The 11,795-nt window shown below is 36.9% G+C and overlaps 1 protein-coding gene across 1 annotated transcript; it reads right to left on the bottom strand.

Annotated features, from left to right (window-relative positions):
- Positions 1-998: 998 nt before the first annotated feature.
- LOC129256684 (uncharacterized) lies at positions 999-10,284 on the bottom strand. The gene is made up of 3 exons (XM_054894846.2): positions 9,918-10,284; positions 2,439-2,624; positions 999-2,019 (listed from the first exon to the last, which is right to left on the bottom strand). Exons 1-3 carry the CDS (start codon positions 10,077-10,079, stop codon positions 1,831-1,833), a joined length of 537 nt encoding a protein of 178 aa, XP_054750821.1. The 5' UTR covers positions 10,080-10,284; the 3' UTR covers positions 999-1,830.
- Between the last annotated feature and the right edge of the window lie 1,511 nt (positions 10,285-11,795).

Below are 11,795 nucleotides of genomic sequence, written 5' to 3'. Positions count from 1 at the left end.
AAAAACATTGTACCTGCAACAGGCAGCTTCACTGTATTAGTATCATGAGCATTCTTCTAGCTCTTTAAGGTGAGTAAAAATATGAAAAATTATCCTTCTCAATCCCCATCTATACAGCCCTGTCACACAGATGAAATTAAATGTAAAGCTTGTTTCATTTAACACACTAACACAGTCTCTATAGCCACATTAGCCCATGTTTGAGTGAAATGTTGAATAGCATCATAATGCTCACCTTCCTTGTATATTATGCAAAAGCAGTATGATATCATCCCGGGAGGGGGGGGGGGGCACTTCCATTGACGAGTGGATACCATGCGCGACCATGGGGTCTAGCAAAGCACCCTAAATACGTATTTTCCATATTCCGAAAATGCATCCCTTAACAAGTATTGGCGTGTAAAACCCTACCCTTAACAAGTCTTGGAAACAAAACGATACTCTTGGCAAGTAGTCCCTGAAATGAACCCCTAAACAAGTACAGCGATATTTTATTGTTATGTCACGGGTCCGTCGCTCGTCGGTTTTACCTTTACACGTCCGCAAATAGGACTATAATGTTTTGGGCAAAAAGGACATTCTTTATAAAACATTTTAATTTTGTTTTATCATCCCCGCAAATTTGACCCTAAACACGTAACTTTCCTTGCAAAATAGATACCCTTTTTTCATTATTTTTGTGTTTTTGACACCCTTATCACATTACGTACGTAACGTGCCCTGTCTTGAAAAAGACATCCTTTTTACATGTTTTTTTGGTCGCGCATGGTATCCACTCGTCAATGTAAGTGGCCCCCCCCCCCCCCCCCGGGATATCATGTCATCCGACATATTCAGTTTCAACTTGATATTGCACTTAAAATTTTAAAAAAATAATAATAATATTAATAATAATGTAATGGTAGAGTAAAAAAAAAAAAAGTTCATTGTTTCCCACATCAAAGGCTATTTTGCAAATGTTTCCTGCTTATGCACTAGAATAGTTTTCCCATTTTTTTCTAGAGATATATAACATAATGCATGATAATATATGCATGGTGATTCAATAGTAATGATGAATATTCACCTTACTTTGCTGCTTAATTAATATTAACATTCAGCGAAGTTATGCATTTTTGTTCATTTTCCCCAAGCATGAATGCCTCATTTGATTCCCTATACAAACAATTTATACTGTCTAAATGAGGAAAAAGATGTTACTACAGGAAATTTGGATCTCTACCAGATCAAGAAAGTTTACTTAACCATCTTCTTTTTTCTTTTTTTTTCTTGCGAGATTCATTTTACCTATACCCACGGGTGGGGGGGGGGGGGGCACTCAAATGATTTTTTGATGGGGGTGTGCCTCACAAAACTCCGAAATGGGGGTTATATGTAGGGAGCTGCGTAGCTTCTGAACTTAACTTCTGTCATTAGGAGTATCTAGAGAACTGAAAATAAGGTCTGGAAAGGAGGGTCATCAAAGCGGCATGTCCCCTTACCACCAATATATGTAAGTGCCCCCCCCCCCAACATAAACAATTTGGGAATCAAGAAAATATACAGAAATGCATTGCAAGGCATAAATTGTATATGACAACAGGCTTTATTCATCTAAAAACCCACATTTCAATGTGCAGCAAGAGTGCACAAAGATTCATTTTGGATATTGATATCTGTAGGCATATATACTGATCATATATTTTAATCTTATATTCATTTCATTTTGATAAATTGAATGTCCATTTCCATACTGAATCATTTGAATATGTCTATAAGGTACTTATTGCTATTGTCAAGCCGATTTGAAATTAATTTGAATTGAAGTGAAATAAGTAAACTCAACAGAGATCATGCATCAGGAATCTTGCAATTCCCTTCCCTACACTGCTGACCAGTCAGTCGAAGTCGGTTGCGTGCAAACCACATGTAGCCTCTATCAAATAATCCAGCAAATATTGGCCATTTCATGAAACCGGTTGCCCAACCCCAACCTACAGCTCTGTACATGGCATCAACAGCATCTATCTTCTTATGCACCTAAGAGAGGGAAGAAGAAAAAAAAAAAAATGAGAAATGAATTGAACTTCCTTCATCTTTTTCATATATCTTGGCGATAAGCTCAGCTCTATATAATACTTCAGACTGCATAGTTCATACATTGTATTTAAACATGGTCACTCTCAACCCCCCCCCCCCACACACACACACACACACACTCACACACACACACATCCATGCAAGTCCTTTATGCTTAGGGATGTTATATCATAATATAATAATAATATTGATATCATTCTCATTATTATCTTAATCATTCTTATTCTTATTGAAGGATAAGATTGAAACTAGACATACAAAGAATTGAAGTTGAGCAATTACTAAACATATCTACCATAATATTTCATGATTCTGTAAAATGATTCAATGAAACAAATTAATTAAAGAGTAAGTCTTACTGTGTTATCTGGTCCTATAACATGCATGATACCCAAGGCTTCATCTAAAGGAATATTGTTATGTTCCATCTGATTGTATCCTGGTTGAGAGATGTCAACAAAGTGGATAACATCTTTGTTCTTGTTAAGGTACTTCACAAGTTTTATCTCCTGAATGCAAAGTGGACATTCCCCATCATATAGTACCTGTGTGAAATTCAAAATCAAAACCTAACCTTAAACCTACTTTCATGTTTTATAGTCATTAAAGCAAGGATCCACACTAACCTTTTTTCTTGGTGGCCCGATTAGTCCACCAAAATCATTAATTTCATATATTTTGTGGCCCACAAAGCAAATTAGGTGGCCCTAAAACAATAGAAAACATGACAATTTCTCAAAAAAAACTTTGGTAGCCCATTCAGGCCACCACGTGTGGGTTTTTACAGAATGTTGGTGGCCCGACTCATTTTTGGTTGCCCCCGGGCCACTGCGAATGTCGAGCCCTGATTTAAGTTACAAGTTGTAGGCTGGGCCAACTAGGCCCTCTTGTACAGTGCAGTAGCTATGAGTTTGAATTCGTAAGTCTACACAAGTCATTGTGTCAGAAGAACATTCTTTGGTTCCTTGTATTGTATGCCTTCGATTGTATCTTTTTCATGTAAAGCAGTAGAAACATGATTAGATGTCTTTTACTAGATCTAGAGTAGACCAACATTATCCATTGAAAATGTTAGAACTAATCAGCCTAGTTGCATATTAATAAGCCATAAATATTTTTGTCTGGTGGCCTTATTTGCCCCACTGAAGTGGGCCAAATGAGGCAACCTGATTAAAATCTATTTTATGTTGCTGTATTCGAAGTAAAAATAGTTCAGATGGTTTGATACAATCACTTAATAACATCATCAACATTTAGTTATTTACCAAAATGTTTAATGAACAGTAACAGTACTATCCAGTATTGGGTCATTCCATGTCAAATCACCCCAAAAAAATAAAAATTTTAACCCTACCATTTTTAATTTTGATAAAAATTGGTATACTTATTTAATGTGATCCCACAGTACCAAATTTCAAATTTTAGGTCAATCGGGTCAGGGGTTCGCGAGATACGGCCCGTTGAATTCCGAGATTTTCGGCAAAAATGGGCGTGGCCGCCTACCTTTGAACCCTCATATCTCAAAAACCACTGGGCCAATCTTCACAAAATGGGTATTGATGGAAAGGGAATTAATCAAGGATTCCAAATCTGCCATCACTTTTAAGATTGAAACATTTTGAGGTGTTTTGACACTTTGACCTAAGTTTTGACCTTGAAATTGACCTTGTGGATCACGTGACCTTGACATTATTTTTCATGAAATGTAAGCCCCGACATGTTCTTTACAATATATAAAAGTTTCAGAGACGCAATATTTTTTGTTTAGGAGCAAATAAGATTGGAAGTATGCCTACCACCAGATATTCATAATGAACAGTATTAAAACATATGTACATGTATACTGCATATTCATGTATATGTGTGCATTGTACATCTTGAGCATGCAAATGATTTTGCACTACTTTGACTTGTTTAGCTCATAAGTACACAATTACAAGAATCACAGTAAACAATGTGCTTACAGTTATCATCTTCTACACCACAAGGTCGAGAAATTAATGTATTACCTGTTCTGTTACTGTAGGGCCTACCATTTGAATTAATTTTCCATCATCGTTGCAGATCAACTACTAGTACTTAGATTTAATCAATTCTATCTCCACAGTTCTCTCTGCTTCTCTACACTTTATCTGCTACATCCTGAATCAATCTACTTTATAGCATGAATGTGTAATATTTGTATTATCTAAAATGGTGACCAATCAACAACTTTAAGTCAAATTAGGTTGGAATGGTCTTCTTCTTATTAACACTAGGAGTGGGCTATACATGGGTCAAAAATACTTTTTTTGTAATTTCAATATGACAACAGTTTTTTTTTATTCCTTGTAATGTATCTCAACATGAAATGACAATATTTTTTGTCTCGGGTCCGAGAAAAAAGTGTGCCGGGCCAAAATCCAAAATGGCCGCCAAAACCCCCCAAAATCACAGTTTTGGCCACAACTTTTTTATTTGGTGGTCAATTTCTCTGGTTTTGGTGTCTATTCATATGTTTTGGGGGGCAGGCAATTTGTTTTTCCTATAATTAGTACTTTTAAACCATTATTTGTAGAGTTAAAAGGTAATTATACCTAAATTTTCCCATTTTTGTAGCCTTTTTTCAGCCAAAAAGTAGGTTTTATCATCCTGGGGTTCTGGGATATTAGATGGTACGAGGTCAACAATAGCAAGCAGCTTCATATAGCTATATTGCTTTTATTCCTCCACTTTGGGTTTTACGGATATTTGTGAAATATATCTTATTAAATAAAAAAAATGTCAATTATCCATTGGGGCTATACAGAATGTACTGTACATGCATACTGCACTGCATAAATGCATTGGCCACCATGACAGATAACAAGGCTTGTATAAACTATAGTGTCATAGAAATGAGCTCTCAGGTTTAGAATTAGATGCCTCAGAAATTGAAGATATGTTTTGTCTCAGAAATTGAGGACATGTTTTGTCAAATATGCTAATTCAGGGGGCTGAGGGAGGTAATTTACACTGTAGCTATTCTGGGCCCCGTTGCATAAAAATTTACCATTATGTTAACTTAACTTAATGGTAACTTAACCTTTATTCTGATTGGCTGTTGATCAGCATTACCATGATACTAGTAGTTACCTGACCCCATAAACATAGGCCAGTTAGACACCAGAACCAGGTTTTAAAAAAAGCCTCCAAATGAAGAAGATATGGCTAAAAATGTGATGTACGTATATATACATGTATGTGATATTAATACATGTAAGTGTAATTTACGTTGCTGGTTTCACCATGTACATCGGCTGACAAGGAATCAAATTCACAATCTAATTCTAAACCTTTGAAGCTCATTTCTATGACACTATAGTTTATATACAGGCCTTGTCATATGCCATGGTGGTCAATGTATGGATACATGTATATGCAGTGTAGTATGTACAGTGCATTGTACACCGTATAGCCCCTATGGATAAATGACATTTTCTTTTATTTGATAAGATATATTTGATTTTTTCACAAATATCCGTAAAACCCAAAGTGGAGGAATAAAAGCAATATATCTACATGAAGCTGCTTGCTATTGTTGACCTCGTACCATCTAATATCCCAGAACCCCAGGATGATAAAACCCACTTTTTGGCTGAAAAAAGGCTACAAAAATGGGGAAATTTAGGTATAATTACCTTTTAACTCTACAAATAATGGTTTAAAAGTACTAATTATAGGAAAAACAAATTGCCTGCCCCCCAAAACATATGAATAGACACCAAAACCAGAGAAATTGACCACCAAATAAAAAAGTTGTGGCCAAAACTGTGATTTTGGGGGGTTTTGGCGGCCATTTTGGATTTTGGCCCGGCACACTTTTTTCTCGGACCCGAGACAAAAAATATTGTCATTTCATGTTGAGATAAGGTAAAAGGAACACAAAAAAACTGTTGTCACAGTAAAACTAAAAATCACCCATTTATAGCCCACTCCTATTAACACATACATATCACACTGACCAGTTCCTGTAATCAAGACCTTGGCTAAATTCAGAAAATCATGGACTGTGGTGGATAATAGTTGATAAATCAACCTCTGACCTCTGTTCAACCAATCAATACTGAGTGAATACTACTATTAAAAAAAATTCACTATAAATTATTTTTTTGCCTTTAATGCAGTAATGGCCCGAGTATCAATAGATTTTGACGGAACGTTAAAATAGGCAAGCATAAATTACAAGCCGCAGAATGGTTTTGAAAGTGAGGGGGCTTAGCCGAGAGTGGGGGGGGGGGGGGCTGACCATGAAAAAAAATCATAATCATTTATATGTTTTTTTTACATTCTCGTACACGGTTTTTGAAAAAAAGTGCAAAGGCTGAAGCCCCTGGCAGCCCCCCCCCCCCCATTTCTGCATCCCCTGATTTAAAAAAAGACCATTTATGCCTTTACATGTATCTTTCCAAGTATTGCTATTAATAGAATGAATGGATGTACTGTACTACTGTAGGCCCTATTCCTATTAAAAAAAAAAAAAATGCGGAAGAGCATGATGGAAGTTGATGCAGTGCATATTGCATGTGTTTGGTATGCATTATATACTTTATTGTACGTACTGTACATGTTTTAATACTGTTCACTATGAATTTTCTGGTGGTATGCATAGTTTCAATTTTATTTGCTCCTGAACAAAAAATATTGCGTCTCTGAAACTTTTATATATTGTATAGAACATGTCAGGGCTTACATTTCATGAAAAAAAATGTCAAGGTCACGTGATCCACAAAGTCAATTTCAAGGTCAAAACTTAGGTCAAAGTGTCAAAACACCTCGAAATGTTTCAATCTTAAAAGTGATGGCAGATTTGGAATCCTTAATTAATTCCCTTTCCATCAATACCCATTTTGTGAAGATTGGCCCAGTGGTTTTTGAGATATGAGGGTTCAAAGGTAGGTGGCCACGCCCATTTTTGCCGAAAATCTCGAAATTCAACGGGCCGTATCTCGCGAACCCCTGACCCGATTGACCTAAAATTTGAAATTTGGTACTGTGGGATCACACTAAACAAGTATACCAATTTTTATCAAAATCAGAAATGGTCGGGTTAAACCCATTGGGTGATTTGACATGGAATGACCCATTATGGAAAACAAAAAGATTCCCAGATTGTGTTTTCTACTGTCACAGATATTATTATTATTATGTATCTACCTGTTTTATTGGTAGTGGACATATATAGATTATTTAAAATGTCTACACTGCATTTTAAAGTTTGAACAGATGTTACCATATAGTTTTAGTTATGCATTAATCCGGGTGGCCTTATTTACCCCATCAGGCATGTTGTTTTCATTGGTATCCAGTCAGAAAAAAGAGGAAAAAGTGGTGAAATTTACTACAGTTCAAACATGCTCAGAAAAAGTTATATAATACACATTACTGGGTACAGTATTCGCCTCTCTAAAGTGGCAATGCTACTTTCAAAATTTTGATTTTGGGGTGCTGCTGGGTTTGTGCACCTGGGCTGTGAGATGTTCTCTATGCTCAAAATCTGTGCAAAGGAACTGTCTCAAATACTAAAACAGTAATCCATTTGGCCATACCTTGAACAGTGAGCTAAAAAAAACTAACTTATTAACCCCATGGCCTTATTTACCCCACTAGCACTCCCCTACACCTTTTGTCAACACGTAACAAACTTAATTATGTCCAGCAAACACTAGAAATAATAGTTTTCTGACCCGTTATCACATGAATACGGTAACTGGAAGAGAAAATAAAGTTTCATTTACTTATTCACATACTGTGCCTACCTCAGCAGACAGTTAATTCTTCTGAAAGGCCGTGCAAAGTTTCATATTCATGTCAAGCATATATAGCTCGTTGATGAAACAGAGTAAAGATGATGCAGGTCACTTAAAGCTTTTTGCTCTTCACCTTGTATTTAATTTAATGAAACTAGAAGTACTAAAATAGCATCTAGGCACAACTGGATACAAATTACAACCAAAACAGCAGAATATGACAAATTGATAATTAAAAAATAAAGGTGAATAAAAAGTGGTAAAATTTTATATGAATATAGGCAACAATTAGTGCAGAACAGTAAAAAGAAACAAAATCAGTAGAAGTATATTGGAGTAGCCTGCGAATTACCTTTAGCAGGAACCATTTCTGATACTACAAGTGTTTACTAACCATATTCATGATATTCAGACTGTGTTGAGTCTGTAGCTGAGCGAGTAAACTCATCCTAAAATATAAACGTGCACATTTAATTCTCAAATGTTAATTGTAATTACAGCTTTGTAATCCTGACATTTGAAATATAAAGGGAGTAATCCCCCTTATCTGACACTGGCTGCGTTTATGCGACCTCAAGCCAGAATCATGATTTGAATCATGATTCAAAACCCGGGGGGGGGGGGGGCCACTTCCATTGACGAGTGGATACCATGCGCGACCACGGGGTCTTGAGAAGCACCCTAAACACGTATTTTCCATATTCTGAAAATGCACCCCTTAACAAGTATTGGCGTGTGAAACCCTACCCTTAACAAGTATTGGAAACAAATACTATTGGCAAGTATTCCCAGAACTGAGCCCCTAAACAAGTACAGCGACGTATTTTCCATATTCTGAAAATGCACCCCTTAACAAGTCTTGGAAACAAAACGATACTCTTAGCAAGTATTCCCTGAAATGAACCCCTAAACAAGTACAGATATATTTTATTTTTATGTCACGCGTCCGTCGGTCGTCGGTTTTACCTTTAGACACCATTATTTTGGTTAAGTACGGCCCCATCTTCCACACCTCGCGCAAATCGCACTCTAAACACGTAGTGTTGGGGCAAAAAGGACATCCTTTATAAAACATTTTGATTTTGTTTTATCATCCCGCACATTTGACCCTAAAGACGTATATTTTTCCGGGCAAAATAGATACCCTTTTTTCAATATTTTTGTGTTTTTGACACCCTTATCACGTTACGTACGTAACGTGCCCTATCTTGAAAAAGACATCCTTTTTACGTGTTTTTTTGGTCGCGCATGGTATCCACTCGTCAATGTAAACATGAATCACAATATCACAGAATCAGCGTTTAGACGACCTTCATTCCAATGCTGTTTCTCCTCAGATTTGGGCCAATCCAGTGCGCATCACTAGTGCGCAGTTTGACAGAGGAAGTTTTTCGCAAGTGTTTCGGCTCTCGAAAAAAATTTTGCTTCCAGAATTCAATCTATACCTCATTTTGTTTACTTCTATCATATAGGGTCCATATGCTTCTATTCATCTTGTTAGTTTATCCAAATGGTGTTCGAAAGTGAATTTCAGCGTAGATCCAATTTAATATTGATACTGTATAGTGTATACTCAACAACAACTGAGATCATTGTCTGTCCAGTTAATTCATTTACTATACTAGAACTTGAAGTTGAAGACATGACCAAAAAATGAAAAGTAGTGGACAATGCGATGACCAACACAGAACTTGAACATGACAAGAAATGCATGCATAGTTATAGTACATAATCATGTAGGTATACAATGAGCATATAGAGCGCCTTGAGCTTGGCAAGAGTCAAACCGAAAGTAGCCCGACAACAGTGAGGTCATAGAATCATGATTGTAATCACGATATCGTTTATTCGAACATTTTCGTACGTGATTCTGCAGAAACGTCTTTCCAAACGCCCCTTTTTTCGTGTTTCATGTTTGTGATTCTAATCATGATTATATTCAATTTCGACTAAACGCAATCGTGATTCTGCAGAATCATGATTCAGATCCTGATTATAGGGTAAAAAAGTGGCGGATAAGCGCACCCACTGTGTCAGACCATGCAATCTGACTGTCTTCACAAAACTCACCTTAGTTTTTCCAGTCCTGTTCACACCTGTATCTACCCTTGTTGATTCTGCGGCTAATAATGAACTAGTTGAACACACGGTTCTTTTTCCCAGGCCCAGCTCTTTTAATTTGGGTTGCGAAAATGACTTCGTTAAATTGCGTATACATGTCGAGGTTGCCATCTCTTATTCTTAATAACAGGGGGAATCCAGACAGAATATACAAGATTTTGTTATCGTAATTTATATCGATGATTTACATCACAAATATGCACAAACAAGAAAAAACGGTGTTCCGATAGTCGTATAAATAGGACTTATGTAACATCGGTGATTGGATTACAGCCCGATAGTCCGCGTGTCCCTTAGTCCGCGGGTCCGATAGTCCGCGGTTCCGATAGCCCGCGGTGTGATGATCAGGAAATAGTGAGATCAAATGTTATCGAGAGGTCAAATAATAAGAGACCATGGGCAATCGCCTCCTGACAACTACACTTTAAAGGGGAATCCAACCCAAATAAAAACTTGTTTTTATAAGAAAAATAAAAATCGGACAAGTTGATAGGTGAAAGTTTGAACAATATTGGACAAACAACAAGAAAGTTATGATTTTTTTTATAGTTGTAAATATTGGTAATCACTATACTCATGGAGACTTCAAATTGGCCTCATATGGGATGTCATAGTGATGTAAGGCAAGGACATAGAGATGTATACGTAATTAGTATACATCTCTATGGGCAAGGACTACTCTTCCATGTACTCCAATACATATTATGGCTAAAATGTCATTTTCCCCAAAAGTTTTATTTCAAATTATATTTTTCTTTCATGGGGACATAAAACAAAATACTACCTGGGTTATATTCATATTACTGCCCCAGGGGAATGGGCATACTTAGGAGAAAACCACAAATCCCTGATAATAAAGTACATGGCCTATGGGAAAGTTGTCCTTGCCCCTTGTCATAATTTACTTACCCAGTTGCCAATTTAAAAGCTGCATACTGCAGTGATCTCAATTTTAAAGCAGCTATAACTTTCTTATTGCTTGTCCGATTTCTTTCAAACTTTCACTATTCTGTTTGGTTTATTTATCTCCTTCCCAACACAACATTTTATGGCCAAAGCTGGATTCCCCTTTAAAAACTGTGGTATTAAAACTAACACCGGCTGGGGTCTCTTCTAATGAGGACCACGTCCACCCTGAGGTTGATATTGAACATAACACCGCGAGTGTTAACACCTAGTGCTAAACTAACACCAGAGTAAAATAACTGATGTGGTCCTCTATGTACACCGATTAACACCACAGTTTTTGCTGTGTACTTCAATTAGGAAAATATCCCCATATTTTATCGCCGGGGACCGTATACCTCTCCCCCACCCCAGAAATTTACCCTTGATCTAGACAATTAGCCCAATAGTATGGAGCCTTTAAAATGCCATCGACTTTACGACATGGCAAGATAGGCCTACTTTATCTTGCCAAGTCGACTAAGTTATATGTCAACATGGCGAGATATCTGCATGATTTTCGCCGGGACTTGTACACTTCATATCTCGTCATGTCGACTTATACGGGCATGGCAAGATAGAATCGATCGCCATGTCGACATAACAAGCTTCTTAAGTCAACATGGCAATTAAGATAAAGTATCTCGCCACGACGTCAAGTCGATTGCATTTTAAAGGCTCCCTACACAGCAAAAACTGTGGTGTTAACCGGTGTACGTAGAGGACCACACCAGTGATTTTACACCGGTGTTAAATTGGAGGTGTTAGTTTTACACCTATAGGTGTTATTACAACACCTATGGTTGTTACATTTACACTCTTTGGTGTTATGTTCAATCTCTAGGGTGTTATTTTAACACCTCAGGGTGTGGTCCTCTATTA

Source organism: Lytechinus pictus, chromosome 3 (genome assembly GCF_037042905.1).
Source record: "Lytechinus pictus isolate F3 Inbred chromosome 3, Lp3.0, whole genome shotgun sequence".
Taxonomy (NCBI): Eukaryota; Metazoa; Echinodermata; class Echinoidea; order Temnopleuroida; family Toxopneustidae; genus Lytechinus; species Lytechinus pictus.
This window is presented reverse-complemented; position numbering and strand designations above follow the sequence as displayed.